Genomic DNA, 21,493 nt, shown 5'->3' on the forward strand with positions numbered 1-21,493 from the left:
TTTGGAGCCAGAGATCAGCTAGCATAAACCAAGGAAATGTTAATGACAGCCTTTTAAAAAGAAGTGAGTTCAAAACACAGGCTACAAGGAGAACACTATTCACTTTTCCGCTGCACAGAGAATTTCATACAAACATCTACTATACTATACTATTTCATACAAACATCTATTCCATCTATGCAACTAAAGTATGATGAATAATTTACACAGCTTATGAAACGTTCAGCACAGAGGCCAACTCTCAGTTATCTAGTTATAACCCTGAGCACAAGTGCTGTACAGACTCCTAACGTGTCTATTCCAGTTGGTAGCTACAAAAAATATAATTTATTTATTTATTTTTACATAAAATGAAGAGCATGATAGCACAGTCAATAGTTTTCTGCTTGAGCTTCTCTACTGTGAAGTGACTGTTTAAAAGCTAAACTCTTATTACTACTCTCTCTAAAACTTCCTTGTTGTAATCTGCTTCCCTTCATGAAAATACATAGGTTGGTTGTTTTGCTCAATTCTGGTTTTATATTGCCCACTTATTCTCACAGAGCCAAAACAGCTAGGAGGGAGCAGAAAGAATTCTCTCTTGACAGCCAGAAAACCTTTGCAGTACATGGGCCTCCTAGGGCAATGAGCTTGCAATTAACTCCAATAATTTATAGATTGGCCTTTATTACAGATTGACGTATGAGCAGAAAATAATTCAGCTGCATGGTGTCTGCAGAATGAGCCATTACCAAAACCTAAACATTTGAAAACTGACCATACTTTGCAAATATTGAAACCATGAATACATACCATCACAATGCTCCTCTTAAATGCTGTTTTCCTTTGAAAGGTGTTTAAGGAAAACTCATGCAATCATTAAAAGTCATGTTCTTTGGGGAATGAATAATCAAGGAAAAAACAGCATTAATACACACTCCAAACGGTATTTTGGATAAGATGCTGTTCAATTACTAAATCCATCATGGATCATGCAGATTGCTAGACTACACCTACATTTAAAAGCTATCAGTGATGTAAAATAAAACAATACATAGAAACTCACCTTGAAAACGTTTGGCAGCTGATTCTCTCAGTGAAAAGAAAATATCGCACATCACTGTAGGGCAGCTTACACCAGATTTTGTAATTACAGTAAAAATGCGATCAACATATTGCCTCAGATTTTCCTGAAAAATGCAATGATTATGAAAAAATTAGTATAATTTCCTGCTGTGGAAAGTGGTGCTATTCCTGGTTTTATTCATAATGGCATCATTAAAAGATTCTCACTTTCAATATTATATACTTGCAAAACAATCTCACACTCGATACTCATTGGTAAATGCACATATTCAAGTGCAAGAGTAAAAATATTATTCCTATCAAAAACAAACAAGTGATATGGCTGTATGGCATATCGTTCCTTTTCATAGCACCATTTTCTGCGTCACCAGTAGAGCCACAGGGTAAGTTATCCTTGTCCTCAGAGGCAAGGGGAGAAGTGATTAACATTCTACAGATACTGTATTTATAGCATAATGTAAAGCCGTTGTAAAATAACTATAACAATTTGTGGTGTTAAGAAAGCTTCCAGTGTATTCTAATGAATGACAACATTATTTGCAACATCAAACATCTGAAGACCTCAGCTGATAGTGTAAACAGAGATTATATCTTCAAAATCTAATGCATACCCTGTTATTTTCCAGGTTTTCACCATCTTTTAATTTCACAGGATCAATTTCACAAGGTTTATGGACCTGGCAGATCTAGGAAAAAAAAATAGTGAACAATTAATATATTAGTTTACCTTCAAGTAGAAAAAGTTTTGTAAAAAGCATAATCTGTTAGGTTTTCAAGGTGAAACACAAAAGCCAACTTTGTTAATTGTATTTTTTTCTTTTGACAAAGCATTGAAGGTAAATTACATGTGATCTTTATTTTTTTCCCAAAAGTAGTATTAATTGTTCTACCCTTTCCTTCAACTGAAATGAAGAATTGTTCTTTAGACTCTCTTGAGCAAGGCTGTTCAAAAAAAGTCCTACTTTGGCAAAACAGACAACTTTGAAAGTATATCTATATTCTAGAAAAACTTGACATTTTCTGATGAAACATTAAAACAACAGCTGAAGAAATTGTCAAATCATTTAAAGGAAGTCTGTGGTCTGAAAGTATTGCCCAATTACTGCACTAAAATACCCACACCCACCATTCTGGACTAGATAGATAATAAAACATTGTTACAATACATGCATTACACACATAGTTATCTAAGAATAATTTTATTCCTTTACACCCACCGGATGAAATGTATTACTTATAGCTTGCCAGCAGCTTTCTGCTGCATATATTCTTTATTCATCTAAGTTATTACTTTATTAACTTCTCAGAACAATAAATGTTAGATTTTATAAAACAGAGTAATTTAGTTAAATAAATGGAGACTTTCCTTTTCCTTTAATACAATCCAACTGTTTCTGAATTGGGCGACTCAGCTGTGGCTAAACTAACACACAGGATTTTAATGTAGAAACAGGCTCTTAAGCATGATTCCTACAAAGTCATCTTAAAATGGGAAGGAATAAACAGTATCTGCTCCCTGAAGGCCTTTTATAGTGACATTTTATCAAATAAACAGTCTAAACTGCTCTTACCTCATCTATAATTGGCTTTAGTGTAACTTGCAGATAATGCATCCCTGCCAGTTTCATTGTCTCATCAATGCACTTGGAAGTTAATGAGTTTCCTCTGAAAATGGTGTTTGGATCTCTGGAAGTGAACAATTTTCTGTAATTCAGTCTCTTTGTAATAAACTGCTAATACATGGAAATAAAAGAAGCAGTGAAAGGTGATGAAATCTGGGTTTGAACGCACAAGCAAAAACTCCCTTTGATACCAGCCTGCCATTAAATGCAGTCACGTAGCATTTAGTGCACTTGCAGGTTATAAGAGAAAAGCAGTAGTCACAGTAAGTCCAGAGGGACTACAGATTTTCTTCTTTGTATTAGCGCAGTGTGCTCAGTGCACCATCCAAACACATAGCAACACGCAGGCTCAAATCAAAAGGGATTACAACATAAACGGGGGAAAATGCGCCTGTTTTCACATGCTACTGAACAGCGTTAATTTGAGCAGGGGAAGGAGGCAGTGATTTTAGTCTCGCAACAACACTGGACATTACACACGACCTCCTACAAAATAAGTACTGGTAAGCTGGGAGGGAGATGAAAACACCATCTCCAATAACATTGCCATCTTTTCTAAGTGACTTACAGCACTGTCCTGTGATAACACTACTACACAATGCAGATGCCAATTCTGCCCTGAGAACTGTGTGGAAAGCTGATGCCATGCAGACTCTCACATTTTTCTGAAAAGCCACTTGAACAGAATTCTTCCTGCACTAGACTACTGACAGCATATCAGACTTGGATATGAAGTTATTTGCTTGTTCTTGTGCACACACCAATGTCTTTTCTGTTGTTGATAGCTTACTACAGTTGTACCCATCTACAAGCACTGAATAACAGAATAAACTACTTTGCTGGATTCATCATTTTGTTTCATAAAAAAGTAAGCTCACTGCTTGTTACAAATGCCAGAAAGCCCTGAAAACAAACACCATCTTTGCTGTTTTATCACAGGAACATGACTGACTAGGGAGCAGCAAATTTCCTCATACTGCAGCAACCAAGCTGTTTCAGCCAACCTGCAGCACAGAAAAAATACACCTACCTAGAGGAAAGAAAACACTCTATCCCTCAGACACTCTGAAAAAAGCCAACCCACACAAAGACTTTATTTTGTACTGAGGAAGCTGTTACTTCAGAGTCAGTATCTGCCATTCCCCTTCACTCCCTATTGTCTCTTCTACTGTCAGTCAAGAGTATGACCACATAGGCATGAGGCTTGTGGCAACAAATGTTCTTTAGGACCTGCCTGGTGTGAGTATTAGATCTTACACTACTAAACTGTCAGCCCACCAGGAAGTCAAACAAGGGACTTACAAGAATTGACCAGAAACAAAGATTTTGTTTTCTGCTATCCACTGCCAGATCCAATCACATCTTTGTTCCTCAGCCCTCTAATTGGAAAGATTAGACACACAGCTTGCCTTAAATATTCATGATTAGGAAGAAACTTGCTTTTTGTTTTGAACAAATTCAACAAACACTTTTACTCAGCACTAGATGATTTATTAGCACACTATAAAGCTGAAATGATCTCATATGGACAGCTGAAGGTAATGTAGGATTTCACAGTTATCAAATGTAAGACTGAGAAGAGTGAAAATCCCTGCTCTCAGACCATACAATAGTCTTGCAAGTAGATTTCGCAAAACATAATGGGAATTCCTCCTAAAAATCAAACTCACCAGATCTTCAGAGCAGTGAAGCATTTATAAAGAACTCTGCCACTCAGCTGGGAGGAACAGGAACTACTCCAGCAGTTTCTTTTGAAATTACATATAATTCTAGAAACTGAGTGGAGGATCCCAACACTAGCCAATGCAGAGTACAGAGTAGGTATGTTTGATAGCAATTTGTTTTTTGGTACTTACTGAGTTCTCTTCACTTCAGCATTCGCAATGGCACTTATGAAAGGCACAATTCTGCCATAGTGTAAGAAAAGCCTGACAAGAGGTATGGCTGCTTCCTGTTTTTCTCTGCAAACTTCACCCAAAATGTGTGCAGCTGATGCTGAAACAGGCTGAACAGTGGAAAGAAATAAAAACTTGGAGAGATCTTTCTAGAACAAGCATCCTTTCTTTCTTTTCCCATTAGCTCCTTAACACAGAATCCCACACAACAGTTGCAATGGCCAGTTACCCAAACATGCCCATACATTACATGGGTGGGCGTTACATTCCAGGTTTTGTTGGCTCTAAGTTCTGATCGCAAGAGGGCAGCAATTTAAAAACTATTACAGCACAGTCTCCCCCCCCCCCCCCCCCCCCCCAATTTTTAATAGCCATCTTTTCACTAAATGTCACTGTTGCCTGTGAAGCAAGGGAAGAGGAAGAACTCTAACCCTTCTCAAATTCAAGCCACAGTAAGTACAGAACCTAGTTCTTGTACTGAAAAAATAAAAGCACTGTTACAACTGCTAAAAGTATACATAATGGCACACATGGGCTAACCTGACATTTCAGGATTAGTTCTTGGTTTGTTTTGTTTTGGTTTTGTTTTTTTAAATTATGCAAGTAAACCTGTTCCTCTCCAGTAAAGGAAAACCAATTGATCAAACTGAAGTTTACTTTGCATTTTCACATGTAAAATTAGAAAGCCACGGAGAACATGCTGCTACTAAAACCACGGGTGTTCCTGGGTGTGCCTTCACCCATCATACTGCATGCAGATAAAGATCGTGTCTGCAAGGACTGAAAACAAGCCCCAGGAATATGCAGAGCTGAAGGCCCTCAGGTCTGAAAAGGAAGAAGCTGAAGTCTCTGGTATCACACAACTATAGTGCCAGCAAGATAGTGACAAACAATCAGAGAGACCCCTGTGAGGATGATCTGCAGGTAAACAACAAGCAGTGCAAGCAAATTACCTCGACATCTGCAGATTTTAGCAGGAGGTCTCTAAGTGGACTGTAATAGTCTGAGGAAAAAACATGGTCCTCCGTGTAAACCACATTTAACCTTAAGGAACCGAGATCATCAGGTTTCAATGACTTGTTACCATTATCTCTGGGCTGCAGGAAATACCTGGTATGCAAAAAATAAGACAGAAAGTTTGTGCTGAGACACAAGATTATCTCAGGCTATGCATATGTAAAAGGTACAGATACACATGATATTTATATATGTATCAAATTCCTGAAAGTTCTGAAATCAGATTTTAATTAAGTCTGCCAGTCTGTTTTGCACCAACTGCAACATGGGAAGTTCTGATCATAAAGATTTATGTAGATATGATTAAAAACCCACACACTAAAACTATGGCACTGCTGATGAACTGCAGTAAATAACATCATGAAGCCAAAGCATTAGAACTCCCACATGCAATACAGAGGCAGACCGAAATCTCTAATCATATTATCAAAACTTCTTGTTCTTATATTTGCTAAGATTACTTTGGCTTGCTTACAAAAAAAGATACAAATTAAATCCATTTAAACTTTATCACATAGCAGTAATTACTCTTAAGTCTTCACAGCAGACATATGTTTCTACTTATTCTCCAAAAGAAAAATGTCAAATACCATGCTTCATAAGAACTAGACTGTCGGAGAAATTTCAAAGGGAGTCTCAGTTCTCCTAGAAATTCGTCTCCAAACTTCAAGTTACTGGCATTCCAAAGATCAACCCTGTAATAAAAACAAATCATTTTAAAAGATTCATAATAAATAAAAATTAAAAACAAATAATCCCAACCTTGTTTTCAATTTTATTGTTTTTTTCCCCTCTCAAGCCTTTGAGTTAGGAAGTCTCAAAACAGTGCAACAATGGTTTCCAAACAGTAAAGACACAACCTTACCTTAGATTTCTGGAGCCTTGTAAATCACCTCCATGAAACATCAGTGAAAAAAAATCATCTAGACTACCTTTTCCTCACCTGCACTGTTTCCACTATCCATATTGATAAAGATTCAGAGGGCTGTCCGGCTACCCCAGATAATGGAAAAATACAGGTAAAATAGACAGCAGAGGAAAAAAGTGCAGAGGTATTTAAGGACTCCATACTGTTGATCCCAGTCTAATTTGGGATTACCAGCAGCTAAATGGCAGCTTTACAGAGTTAGGCTGCATGTCTACACAGTCCTTCCCCATGCTCTAGCTCCTGGGAAGATTCACTGTGTCAAGCTTACAAATTTGTTGCAGCTGAACTAGTTCTGTACAGATACTCAAAACGTTAAGACTGTTCTACTGCTCCATATAATCCGTGTATTGACTGAAGCCTACACAATTTTTGGCACTCAGTCCCTCACGTTTGGGAAGTTCTGGTACGCATCTCTAGATGATACTTTCCTTCCCTTTCACGTGCTTTTTAACATTAGGATGTAAAGCAACTGCACCGCGATTCAAAGCCAAAGTACTGGTGTCTCACCTGGAATTTGTAGATAAATTCTACAATACCCACCCTGAAGCAAGGGTTTCAAACTCTAGGGTAGCTGTTTCTGTCCATACTTTAAGGTTTCCTCTGAGAGGCACTTTTACTGTCAAACAAGCTCAGCTGAGAATTTTGCAGCTAAGTGACAGTTCGAATGTGCCTTGAACTTTGGGGAAAAAAAGATATATGGCAAAAATGCAGGGCTTCAAATAATGAAGATTTTTAAAAGAGCAACTTTAATTTGGACAAGGTGCAAAGTCATCCAATTATGGACATATTTACACAACCCTCCTAGTCTCAAGCAAGTCACAGTAGGCTTGTCAAGGAATGGATGTTGACAGTGCTGCTAAGGGTTTATCCTACCTTATGCAAGCACAGAGGGCATCACTTTTAAACCCTCTGAGCCTTGTATCTCTCAACAGTGTCTCATGTATCAAGTTTCATACACTAGACATACCATCAGCTCACATTGCATGCCTGCTGGGTAAAGTTCTTCCAACTCTGATATTTTGACAGTATTTCTGCAGGGTAAGAATTCCCCAGAATGAGGAAAAAAAAAAAAAAGGGAAAAAAATCTTTGAAAATTCAACCTCCTCTCCCCTTTCTCCGTATCTGGTTGGTTACTATCTCGTTAACTAATTCAGATAGCTAAAAGCTGCTTCAGGAGGAGATGAATCTTTTGAGAAGTTTACTTACATGTAGTCAAAAACTTAAAATTTAGAAGTATTTACAGGCTACTGGCTTCTTGTTTATCCAACTTCTTTTAAGATGCCCACTAGCAATAACACTTTCAACCATATGCAGCCAAAAGGTGTTCCCCCACAGCAACTTAAGTTACAGAAAAAAAATCAGTGCAAAGGATCTGCAGGAGAGGAACTAACAACTCAAAGTAGATCTCACACTACACAGTAAGCAAAGCAGGCATGCAAATTCTGAAATTATTGTTTTGTGCTTGGAGTACAAAGCATAAGCAGCATTTTAAAAATCATAATACACAGACCTCAGAGTCCAAAAGATTACCGTTTCCTGAGTTTTTTAAAAGGCAAAAGTATGGCAAGTGTTATTCTGAAACTGGTCAGACTGTAAGTGACAGAAAGAAAGAAACAGCAAAGAGGGGGAGAAAACAATGAATTCACCAGAACATCTGGTCCCTAAGTGTTGATATGCCTTGCCTGCAACTTCCTACACCCACTCAAAAAGAGAAACTTTCATAGCTTTAGAGAGAAACCATGAGAGACTAAGTCTTCTCTTTACGCTGTGGAATGGTATTTTTCTCAGGAGAGAAGAAGAAAACAAACCCCCAAACCCATAAATTGTATGATCCATCCAGAGGGCACGGGGGCAATCTAACTCTGACTAAACAGACTGGAGGAAGTGAGCGGGGGTGGAAGGGGAACCTGAGATGGAAACAAAAACACTCTGTCTTATACGGGACAAAACCTCTGAGCAAAGAGTTTGCCCAACCAAGACCAACGCTTTATCTGCTTTTGTCTATTATTTAAGTGCTTAATCTTTTCCCAACTATTTTGTAAGCCTCCTCAGAAACTATTCATCTTTACCACACTGTGATGTGTTGCTTTTAAGGAATGAAAGACTTTCTGAAGCTCAGCTCCACATACATTATCATTGCAGACAGACATTTATCCAGAAAATATACTTAGTAAGGAAAACAACTGTATAATTCCATTTCGAAGTAGCACAAAATAAGGATCAACTACAATATTAAGCAACACGTAAACCACTGTCCACCAATGCCTAGGGTCCCCTTCCACAGTCACAAAACTATCAGAGAATCCTAGCTTTCATTTAAAATCAGCGTGTGGCCAGGCAGCACGGTTACAAAGACTAGCCTGGGACTCAGCTGCCCATTCCACCGCTACCTTTGCGCTGCCTGACGCAAATGTTCTTGGAGAAACAGAATAGAGCTCTTGTCTCTCTCCATATGAATAATTTCCCTTTCCTGTCTCACAGAGCCACGGCAAGCACAAATCCATTAATGGTCTTGGAAGTGCTGTGATACTACACTAACGGGCTACGTGAACCAGCAGCGACAGTCAAATTAGAACAGCCCTCACCCATTCATTTGTGAACATAGATGTGTCTGGCTTGCTGGGAGTAAGTATTGTTCCCCCTTCCTGGACTCCCCTCCTTTCCTTACCAATTGTGCCAATTGTGCTTCTGAAAGGCCTAAGGAATGTTTTGGGAGATAAGCCCTCACTGCCTCTCTCCTGGCAATACCTGGGGAGGAAGGGGGTGCCACCATTTTCCCTCAACCTCTTTTCCTCCAAATCCTAGCATCAAGGAGAGGGGAAATTTCTCACCACCTGATGCAGATACAGCAGGTTTCAGCTACAGTGCATCCAGATCACCAGATGGCCTACGTCTCTAAGTTTCAATGTATGTGATGGTATGATGCATGTGATACCTTTAGGTTTTGCACCTCCTGTTGTTTCCTCTCCACTCTTTCTATTCACCTGTCTCCACAGGCACTGGTTGACAGGGCTCAGCAGGTTTTAAAATAGTACTAAATGGATGGCAGGGGGTGAGGTGGGGTTGTTTTCATTTTGAAATCAGAGTTATTTCTTTCCTGTGTAATGGATTTCACATGTATCATACCCAGCCTTGCAAGAAGGGGTTAAAGTCTGGCAGGCAAAAGAGAAGAGAAACTGCCTCTGCCCCAGAGAAACTCTGAGTTCAAGAGTTTCCTTTCAGGGAAGAAAGACCTTATATGGGTTGCTAAAATTAAGTGATAAAAGAAAACACACTCTTTAACTGAGAGCATCACAAAGCTGCTGGGCTCTCTTGGGAAACTGAGGGAGCGAGGAAAGGGGAGCCCAGGCATAAAAGGCTGTGCTTAATGATAACTGCACATTAGTATACGCACAGTGTATATAGGATACCAAGGAAAATAATAAGGATCTCTCCTGCAGCAGAACCATCATGTGTTCAGATACAATCTACAGGACAGTGGAGGTAAATGAACATACAGATACAGTGACGAAGACTCATCTCAATTTATCAACAGGAAAACCATGCTTGCCACTTTGAAAACCAAGTCTACTACAAAGTTACACAACTTTGGAAGACAACATTATTAGTATAAAGTGTTTTATGTTACCTAATCTCCATTTTGTCAACTTCATCAACATCTTCAATATCAAAATGGGATTTCTTGTTGTAGCTACTGGGTCTTGTAACCTAATAAAAAGGAGGAAACTTTAACAACTTCATCTGATACAAAAGCATTCCAATGTTACTTGTACAAAGCCCTGTAAGATTGCAAACTTTTTACTAGCAGCAGTGACTTCAGTCCTGATTCTGAAAACGTTCATGCACATGAATAAACATGTTGACTAAACAGATTTCTGACTATATAAAAGTGGTGGTTACACAGTCATATCCAAGACTAACTAGATTCTCCACACTTTCTTTACAGAAAAAGGATGCCTTTAATATTACTACAGTACTTTAAATTTACATTGACAAAAGAAAAAAATCATGGAGAGGAGTACCACTTTTATAATCCATCTAGGGAAATAAAAGGACAATTAATAATTGGGTTTTAAATACAACTGTACAACAGATGCCCTGAGGCACTCTGAAGGGGGGGAGGGGGGAACCCAACAAACACAAAACCACCTTTAAAAACATTTACAGTGGATCCAATTAAAATTGGGAAGTTCTGCCTATCGTGATATCCTGGAAGTCAATTTATCATGCCCATACAAAAAATACCAAGCAGATCAATTGTCCAAGAGATGGTAGCCTGTGTTAGGCATATCAGAATATAGAACCAGGTGCACAGTTCACCAACCATATTTGCAAGACTGATAAACAGCAAAGCGTGGGCAGAAAATAACAGGAAGATAGTTGTAAGTGTAGAGCATCAGCAAAAAAAGTTTTTGTACAAACATTTCTTAAAATTTGTTTTCTAGCATGATTATAAAAAGACTTCGATAGTTGTATTTTTGTATAGTGTGTCAGAAACTTGAGAAAAAGGCTACCCCACCCAGCTGAAACCACAGCAGGAACTGATCAAATGCAAGTGTGTATGATGTGTGGGTTCAGCTCTTGGTTGCACACAGAAGCTGGACTTTATTGTAGGTTTAAATACGTTTGTGGCTTAATACTTCCCACTCACAAAACCCGGCTTTTATTGTAAACTTGACTTCTTGGTTTTATATTGTACAACAGATGCAGATGGTACAAACAAGGGAGGAAAAGATATAGCTGCACAAGTGGAGAGGAACCAGAGAAGAATCTTCAGCACAGGCCACTCAACAGAGCCTTTTTTGTGTCTGTATGTGTGAGGCAGGCATCATTTTCAAGGCGATACATAAAAACTATAAGGTACTAGCAGCACTGGAGACCAAACCCTGCAGACTATTGAACCAAATGCACCAGTAAGCCCAAGAGCACGGAGGCACAGAGGATTTAAATACAGCCTACAACTTCAGCAGCTCAGCACAAATCTTCTCACTCTACCTTTGCAACCGTCTTCACTGTGGCTTCAAGAAATTGTCCTACATAACTGCAAATGACACTTTCTACTACTATTGTGAAGCTAATGGTGTATTTTTAATAAGGAAGCAAACTTAAGTCTTTTACTGTCTGTAATACATGAGTCGTTAAAAAAAGTTACAGCATAGGTGTAACTTATGGCATGTCCCTCTTAAGTAAGCATTTTTCTGAGAAGTTTTGCTGGAGTCTGCATGTACAAGGTCTCTCTGTTCACCTGTACAACTGCTTAGTGTGCAGATTAATACAGCTCAAGAGTGGTAGTCCTAAAAAGACAGCTCTATGAAGTCCATCCATTCCAAGGACAGAAATGGAGATGAGGGAACTCCCAGTCCCCAGCGCTGAACTAGCTGCCACGTACCATTTTACAAAAAACGGGGGCACAACTCTGCTGTACCAGTCCCTTTCTTTAGGCAAAGCTGGCAAGCTGTTTATCAGCTGCTCTTTTTTTTTTTTTTTTTCAAACACACACAGGTTTGTGAACAGGTCCCCAGCACCACCTTCTTCGGTTCCCATAAGCGGACCATTTTTCTGTAGCTGCATATAGAACTCTGAGCCCCCACACCGTGCTGCAGCTGGAGCGGTGGTGAAAATGGCTCCTAACCATCAGGTGCAAGTTTCGCTCATCGCACCCCTTAAATAAGCCCTTAGATTTCCCAAACCAACGATAAGCTATTTTCCATTTAGAAAATTAAATCTGTGCAACCTTTTGGTTGTAGAAAGGAAAGCACCCATTCGCTGCCTTTTACAGATCAGCTTCTTCCTTGGAGGCACAGCCAATCACTGTGCTAGCAGACTGCAGGAAAGCTGATGAAGCTGTTTGGAAGCAGTAAGTGACACCGCTGTCAACAGCATTAATCCATGCAGCTCCAGAGGAATCAGAGCACTCCGTTAGCATGCACCAGCCACAGGTCTACCCATGTCTCAGCGGCGAATATATTTCCCACTCACAGCAGTTCTACTGAACCTTGCTCCGTGGAGACATTTAGCTTGATATGTATTACTACTCTCAAAATGACATAAATCTATGATGGCTCTGTCTGCACTAAGGGTATGTTTATGTTTCAGAGCTCTGGCTGATTCCGACATTTCCCGAGCTCTGCTCTTACCCACACAGAAAACATTTTGCTCTGAGTTAGCAGAACAACTGGGGCACAGGCTTGAGTTCAGGTTTTGCTTCTGCCGATACTTGCATGCAACCCAGCTCTCAGCATAAAGGCAAGCTAAGCAGGCCTCCAGCCCCCTCCACAACTCCAGCTGGAAGATGCTTTCTGCTTCTCTCCTTCCTCTCCCAATATGGCACCACCTGCCAAGTTCAGTGTTTAAATACCAAACGTTCACTGTTTCTGCAGCGCACAGAAGGCTGAGGAATCAGGCAGGTGAAGTTTTGTGGTTTACAGTCTGAATTCCTGGACTACATTCTCATTAAAAAGCTCTTGCTGACAGATGCCTCCGGAACTGCCTATGTTGAGAATAAGGAAGCTCATTTTAGTTTACTTATAGCATCACTCTTTGTCACTGCCAAAGGTCACAGCTCTGGGCCAGGTGACAGACTGAAATCCTGGGCAGCCCTGAGTAAACACACAGACACCCCAGTGCAGTTTCAGCACTCAGTACCATGGGATCTCTCCCCCACCAACCTTGCCCATGCAGCACCTCTACACAGTCTCGTGGAGTCACACAAGGAGACACAAAGGCTCACTGCTAAAGTTAAGTCTGCAGGGAAGTTATAGCCTTGGTTAGCAGAGGAGAGATTACCTTAGATAGCTATCCTGGCCAACCCTCACGGCTTCCACCCCTTTGGGCAGTGAGAAAGTATTCCTGCCAATAAAGAACTTGCTATATCTGTTCCTTGAATCCAAATATATTACACCAACAAGAGCACGTTTCTGCTGGTACGACAGACTTCAGATTAGCCGGTACAACCGTCAGCTTCTAGGCAAAGATGGTGGTTTGTAGAAGGAGGGGGAAGACAGCAATAAGCCTCTCACTGGCACTGCCAGGAATATGTGCACTTCAGATCTGCTGCTCTCTCCCCAGCTCTCCTTCCTGATGTGGCCCTGAACCGAATCGAGAAACCACATCCCTAAGTGCCATCCTTATGCCAGCAACAATTTCTAATGCCAATGTGACCTGAATGATGAAAGCCGTACGGGCAGAAAGGGCTTTTCAATGATACGCCAACTGCATTGTACTACTCTGGCTTTTCATCAACTTCATTGTGCCAGATACGTTCTTGATGTGTCTACTGAAATAGAACAATTAAGCATAGACCAGGACTAAGATGTACAAGAGAAAAAGAAAAGAGAAAGATACACATACTTTAGAAGACAGAATGAAAAGTTTCAAGAGGTATCCAAATTATAAACACATGAACATATATGTATGGACATATCAAAATTACAGATACTCTTGCCAGAAAGAACCAAAATGAGCACTTCCATAAAAGTTATACTTTGTCTTAACTGGACTTGTTGAAAATGCTCTGTATTAAAAAAAGCTGCAGAGGTTTCACCCACTTGGAGGAAAGGCACTGGTATTGCAGCAGACTGGCAGACAGCCAGAACACCCAGTTTAAGTGCATTTTTCCTCTACAGTTTTCAGTATTCCTAGGAGATAACCTTCCTCCCATTGACTGGGAAAGACTGGGTGGAGCAGCTATAAAAAAACACAGGCTAAAAACTAAAATATAGAATTTTTTTTTTTTAAATCCCCCTTTTAACTGTTCTTTTTCAAAATTCTTCTGGGGTGAGTTGTGTTGGGAGTATAAACCCTGCTGCTCAAAAGTACCCACCGTGAAGCTTTTCCTACATAGCGCCTGAGCTGAAGCAATATACTGCTCCCTCAGCAGACAGCCAGTCTGATCCTGGGTACTTCTTTCCCCTGCACCATGCTTTGAAACAGCCTTCAAAGACGACAGCTGGCACAACATGGAGCAGGATGCTGTGCCAACTATCTACAGTATAGTATTTCAGCTTATCACCCGTTCCTTTGAAATACCAACCTCAAAATAAAACACTTCATCAAAATGTGGATTGTTGGTCTTCTTTTTAACTTTAGTCTTTTTGGCTTCTGATCTAAATTAAAGAAAGAAAAAAAGAAAAGGGTAAGAAACAACATTAGCAGAAGTGTGATCCTAGAACACAGACACTGAGGAACAGTCATCCACTTGATTTATCTGGTAAAACTGGAATGCCATGTGGCTCCAGCACAGCAAGGCATACACACTCACACACATTTAAGAGAGGGATTCACTGCATGCCTATTCCTCTGAAGTGGCAGTAATCACAGTTTGTTATCCTCTCTTAAACACAAGTCCTTGAACCCTGATTCTGTCACTCGTTTGACCCAGCAGAATCTTGTATCTGTACAAAACAACTGGCAAGAACGGGGTTCTGAGCAGCAACATTTAGGGGACGGTCTCTTGATGCGACTCAAAAATTCCTCATACCCTAAAAGCACAGGAGACAGGACGATCGACATAGCTATTTCTGTATTTTATATTTTAGAATCCTGGCCTGAGGAATCAATGAATGCTTTTCAGTGGTGTTAAATAATAAAAAAAACCTGAGAATTATTTCCTCAGCAAGAATATTTTTATTGCTGTATTACCACCCTTTTCCCTGCAGGCCCAACAGCACATAGTTAATGTTACGTTATTCAATTATTACGAGCAGTGCTGTACAGAAGTCTCTTAATTTCTACTGCTCTATAGGAAGAAGACATGGCAGACCTTCAAACCACTCACCGCGCAATCGGCCTGACAAAGTTCAGCACTGCCCATTCATCCTCTACAGGCAGCGCCATCCGCCTGTGCCTGCCTTTTAGAATACAGACATCTAACTGCTTGATACTGGGCTAGAGCCAGCCAATGCATTTCTCACAGGCCAGCCAACAGCTGTTCGATGATTTCCAAATGTTACGAACCTATGCTTGATTTGTTCTCGTTACCTACAAGTGAAAAGCTCTGTGTTGTCCCGTGTCACCAATCTTGCCCTACAGCTCTGCAGGCATAGATAAAACAGACACAGATGGAGAGGCACATCAGCCATGTGTAAAACTGACCTACTAATCATTTCATCCCAGAATCTATCCCTCATTTCTCACGCAGCAAAGCTGCTTAGATAGCTTGTAACCGCTTATATGAACCAGACAACTCTATCTATTCTTTTACAGAGGTCAAGTAAAGCTGGGTCTAATTCCTAGTGCTGCTACAGGCTTCCTGTGTGACTTGAATGGGCCAGTCCACCAGCATACAATGTTTTCCCATCTGTAATACAGGCATAGAAACAGTTTTGGTCAGGAAGGCTGATGGCTCTGTAAGCACAAATCACACAATAAGCAGCAGCACATTTGTTGTAATTTTTATGCTTGGCATTGCATAAATGCAGCAGAATAAAGTAGCTTTCCTACTCTAAAAGGAGAAGCCTTGAAAAATCCGGAGAGGAGAATGATGCAGAGATTATGAATATCCCACTATTCCTAGGAGGAGCTGAGAGATAAGAGAGACTAATCGTCTCCAGGACATAAGGCAGATTGCCTATCCCATCTCATCAGTCACACTTGCCAGTCAACCTCTTTACCGATAAGCCCATCTGGGAGGGGACTGGGAAAGCAGGATGTAGAACAGGAGGCGATTAAGGCAAGCACAATTATTGGGCAATTACAAAGCAGTGGATGGGAATAAGCTGCATGCTGCTTGCTGGAGATAGGAGGCAATACTTCTCCCCCCACCAAAAAACAGACAGGAATAGGATGAGGCTATGCTCCTTATTCTGAAGGAAAACACTTTTCAGTTGTTATATGTTATCTGGACTGGGGAGAGGAGGGAAGCAAACAAAGGTAAGTTTGGACATCCAAAGATACAAGGGTTAGTCAAGAAATCTCCTTACAGTTTAAGTAATAGCCACCCAGTACCATCTGAAACAAGTTACGGGCTTAAAATATCAAAGCATACGACTCAAATACACAGCTGATTAATGGAGATAAGGCATAACACACCAAGACAAAGATGAAGAATACAGACCAGTCTCAAAGACTCCTCTGCATGCAAGGTAAGTATTTGCCAAGAATGCATCTTATTTATAGTATTTTCAATAAATTGTTATAAAACATTATGAATAACCCATGCTACCAAATCTGAGTCTTTGAGGTCATAGCAAAACTGTTTTGTTTCTACCATAGCACAGACCTAAAAGATGACTCTAGGTAAGCAGAAACAAAACAGTGACATCCAACAGCACAGGAAATTTTTATAACAGAACAGGAAAACTGAATCCAAATTTAGACTGAAGAGTATTATGCAGAATCTCGTTACCAAAAACCTCATTCCAAATTTTATCCATGCTATTATGTCCACATATATTGAATTATAGGACTGAGCCACCAAGGGCTTTTGACATACGCATTAATTTGCCACACCTTTAAAGTGAAAAGACTCTAAATATTCACATACAGACGTGCATACTCTGCAAGATGTTGATGTATTCAGCTTTCTCTTCTGCCCCTGCCCAAAATTAGGCAATAAATTTGCTCAAAAACTGGCCTCCAACTGTGAGGTAAGAAGATGCACAAATTAAGCCTAGCCACAAATTACATACTCCAGGAAATTCAAATTATTCAGGGATTATTCAGACCTTTACATACATCAAAACTGAAACAAGCCTCAAATTACTTACTCTAGTATAATTCAGTAGTTCATACATGCACACACCAACACTTAACATATTCTAGTGGAGTCTAAATACTCCCATCTGTCCATCTGAGAATGCAGATTTATAATAGACAAAGGAAACAGAAACCATCCCTATAAAATGGAAGCTCTTCTATGTGCAGTACTTGCCTGGAGGGTCCTGCTAAGGTAACAGTGGCGTAGGGATCGCATTGCCCGTTGACAATGGGCAGCCCTTGGCACTCTAAAACTCTGGAAGAGAAGAAAATGCACACAAACAAATCAATGAAATGGGAGGAGACTGAAGTGAAAATAAAAGCAATACATTTTCATTCTGTTCCCTTTTCACTATACTTTACACTAGGGAACTGAAGTGTCACTCAGCCCAAGCCTTTAATTTATACCTAAACTTGAAAACATATTTTGGCCTTAAATACTAACTTTAACGGGGTCAAAAATACTGTTAAATTAGAGAGAAACCTTAACTCAAAGGATTCTTATTATGCAAGTACAACAACTTAAGTTTCATGAAATAAGAGTCTGCTGACAAGATGGGAGCTGTCAGCACTTCAAAATTCTGTGACAATTTATTCACAAAAAAATAACCAGAATTTACTTCTGTAACAAAAGATTAAAAAACCACACAGACAGATCCCAGCAATAGTCAAGCAATTTCTCAGAGCTTTTGACAAAATTTGGCATGGGCTTATTTGTAAAGGTGAGTTAACTACAGACCAGGAGACAGTATGACACAGACATCTTTCTCCATTAAACTTTTAAATAGCAAAACTGAATAAACACATCCAGCAGTTCTACACTGAAGACGTCAAGGAGACACTGGAGGGACAAAATGGAACAAACTGGGTTTTGCTGCAAGCCATGGTGAGAAATCTGCACTTCCACACTCTCATTTCAACACCTCTTTGGAAAAAAAACCAACATAACCCCCAAAACCAGTGAAAAAATGTTTCGTGTTTCACAAGGTAAAACGTACTGAGGAATGCAGCACCAATTGGAAACAAAGGCAGACAAGCCAGTTGCCAGGACTCTCCCTCCTGAAACAAGTTCTGTTTCCAACAGGTAAGCCTGTTGGGCTGATGTATTCACGCAATTATAACTGGAAAATTTCAGTGGAGACAGACTCTGAAGCTCTTTGGGCAGGTGAGTAGTACTATACTTGCAGTGTGAAGTATCTTGCAAACTTCTGGGTGCTATAAAATCAGCAAGAAAAGCAATATCTATTTTACTGCTTTCAGTAACAGCAACTTTGATACCAAAAAAAATATTTTAAAAATCAATAGAGAAAAATTCAGTAACAGATAGTGCTCCACTGATTTTATCCACAAAGCAAGTTATGTGGTAACATACAATGTGAACCTCCGATATAGTTTAAATACAGACCTATCACTTGCTCTGCATAAGGGGAGGAAAAAATTTAAATATTCCGCACCAATACAGGAATCATTTTTGTGCCAGAGGAGGTACAACCTAGGTAGGTTCCCACACTCCTAGAAGTACATGAAGACTGAAGATCACACTAAGGGGACACACACAGGCAGCTGAAGTGCTGCGTTACATTCATAGGTGGATTCTCACACCTATGATCCTGCAGAATAAAGGCCAAGGAATTGGCTTAATACAGACAGCCCCCAATAATGCACTCACTCACAAGCTTCTCATTTGCATAGCCCCTATACACATGCAAAAGCATTTAGTTATTAACCTAGATGACTCCTCATTGCTGATTCACTAACACTAGTGCCAAAGAGAATTATGTTCCACATTCTGGATACTCAAGTGAAATCATAGATCAAAACCATAGAGAAAGTTAGGAAAAACTTGGATTGCATAGGCACTGTGCTGCTTTTATTTCTGGACTTCTGTTGTTTCACTACAAGTTTACCTTCCACACAGACAATTTAGAAGCCTCCCAGATGCCTAGTTTAGCAGGTATCCAATATTGCAGAGTGCTACCATGCAAACAGCAAAATTCAAGCCACAAATTCTATCCCAGCACCATCTGGAAACGCAAGGCGCAAGCCCCAGTAACCCGTAACGTCAAGCAACACACAATATATGTGATTTGGTTGTCTGAACACATGCATCTAGTGCCATTTGAGATGACTGAGCAGTTTCTTCCCTAGTCCCTTGCTGCTGCTCCAGAAAGGCAGGAGATACCCACAGAACATGTATATTTGACAGCTCCACACCTCTCAGAGGCCTCGTAAGCAGACTAAATGCCTGTTTTCAAGCAAGTCCTACTCCAAATTCATGCAGCCTACCTTACAGAAAAGGTGTAGAATAGGCTTTTTTGCACATATATTAATACAAGTATTCAAAACTGAAAGGAAAATGCTACTTACTAACTTTAAAAAGGGCAGATGTGAACAGAAAGAACACTTACAGGGAACTTTACATTGTAGCCTTCTGGCAGAGTAGCTAGAAGTGCAGGAGGAAAAACGCCTAAGTACCAGCAGAAAGCCTTTATGAAGAGGCAGGTCCAGCTTGATTTTCTTATGAGTAAAGGACAGACCACTTTCCTTCTTTACACTAATATGACTACGTTCACAGCAGAAACGCTTTGCCAGTGAGCTACAGCATGACTGCTGGTAATTCTTCTAGGATAGCAGATGTGGCTTCAACACACTCCTGTTTGAACAGAACAATTGAACACCAAGTGTCAGTGTCAAACCCCTCACCCCTTCCACTGCTTCCTTAAGGCAGCCCGTAAGTTCTTTAAAAATGAAATAGTCACTCAATGGCTTTATAGCAGTCAGCCTATTTTCTGCTGTCGATGAATGGCTTCCAAGCCACCTCTCATCCACATAGGAAGAACTACGTGATATTAAACACAGAGAAAGCATGTTCAGAGAGAGTACGATTCCTGTTTTAATAAAAGCAGTCCTTTCAGGAATATGCAGACAACAGAAAGTGATCCCAGACAGCATGATCTACACTTGAGGACGTGCAAAGTTTATAAATCACCACGCAATAACATCACAAATTAACTGAATGATGGAAAGTGTGAAGTTATCCACACAAAAAAAATCGGCATACTCTAACTATACACATATACAATGATAGGATCTATTCTAATATTGCCACACAGAAGAATTTTTTACAGGTTTTGTGGATAGCCCTCTACCATCATCACGTCAACTGTCAGCAACAGTTAAAGAGACAAACAATATAACTAGCTGGTCAGAGAGAACACAACAACGTACATCATTGGGCACTTGCATCTTGAATTGTGCGTGCTCTACAAAACACATGGAGAAGAACAGGATGACTTCTAATCGCTTGTGGTTCTCCCAGGTTTGTATTCTCCAGCTCCAAAACCAGAAGTTATCCATTCGTGAACAGCTTACAAAATCATGAATGGTGCGAAGAACATTTCCTCACAAAATAAGAATTAAGGGGTACATAATGAAATTACCAGACAGCAGGTTTAAAATAAACAAAAGGAAGTACTTTTCCCACACAAAGTGTAATGAAATTGCAAAACTTATTGTCATGGGATGTTGTGGAGGCCAAAAGAATACATGGATTCAAACCAGGACTACATGAACTCATGGAGTGTAGGTCTGTAGGCAGCTATTAAAGCTTAGTGGTCCAGAAGCCTCCTCCAGTGGAGGAAAGCCCAAATTGCTGATTGAGAAGGGTGTAACACTGGAGCAATCATACCATATTTGAAGTATAACTCACCAGCAAATATCGGAAACAGTACTAGCCTAGACTAGAGAGGTATTTAACACAGTAGGGTAGTTTTTACATTCTCAGGGGAAAAAAACCAAACCAAAACAAACAAAAAAAAAACAAAACAAAAGAAAAAAACAAAATACACAGGTGTTCTCATACAGTCAAGATGACCTAAGAGTAAGACGTTTCTTTGTGTGCAGTTGAAATCAGAAAAGCAAAAACAACCTTGAAAGAAACAAAATGTGGGAAAACAGGAAACAGACACCGACATAAACTGTATTCCAAGCCTTTCAGGTAATTTAAAAGCTGTTATTGTTTAAGGATGTTGGAGAAAGCAGGCAAAAGACTGAAGACTTAGGATTTTGAGGAAGGAAGGAAGGCTTTTTCTGGAGAGAGACTCATTCTGGTTCTTATATTTTACTAAGCATTGTAGGGAATAAAATTCAACAAGGCACAGGTCTGGTCAACTCATGTTAGTATACCCTCATTAGCTGCAGGAAACTGTAATCCTAGAGCTGCTTTCGCTACGGCCACTTTCTTCAGGCATGGGAAAATGCTGCTGGGTAAA

At 40.0% G+C, this 21,493-nt stretch overlaps 1 protein-coding gene across 1 annotated transcript in view; it reads right to left on the reverse strand.

The window, feature by feature from the left end:
- The window catches only part of RASA3 (RAS p21 protein activator 3), a 134,906-nt gene that overhangs the window by 16,585 nt on the left and 96,828 nt on the right, over nt 1-21,493 (reverse strand). The window contains exons 6-14 of the mRNA XM_075057213.1: nt 17,398-17,478; nt 14,560-14,632; nt 10,156-10,235; nt 6,190-6,294; nt 5,536-5,692; nt 4,544-4,692; nt 2,637-2,751; nt 1,677-1,751; nt 1,046-1,169 (exon numbers count right to left, since the gene is read on the reverse strand). Of these exons, the coding sequence (XP_074913314.1) occupies nt 1,046-1,169; nt 1,677-1,751; nt 2,637-2,751; nt 4,544-4,692; nt 5,536-5,692; nt 6,190-6,294; nt 10,156-10,235; nt 14,560-14,632; nt 17,398-17,478 (959 nt within the window). The remainder of the gene's footprint in view (nt 1-1,045; nt 1,170-1,676; nt 1,752-2,636; nt 2,752-4,543; nt 4,693-5,535; nt 5,693-6,189; nt 6,295-10,155; nt 10,236-14,559; nt 14,633-17,397; nt 17,479-21,493) is intronic.

This window comes from Buteo buteo, chromosome 25 (genome assembly GCF_964188355.1).
Source record: "Buteo buteo chromosome 25, bButBut1.hap1.1, whole genome shotgun sequence".
NCBI lineage: Eukaryota > Metazoa > Chordata > Aves > Accipitriformes > Accipitridae > Buteo > Buteo buteo.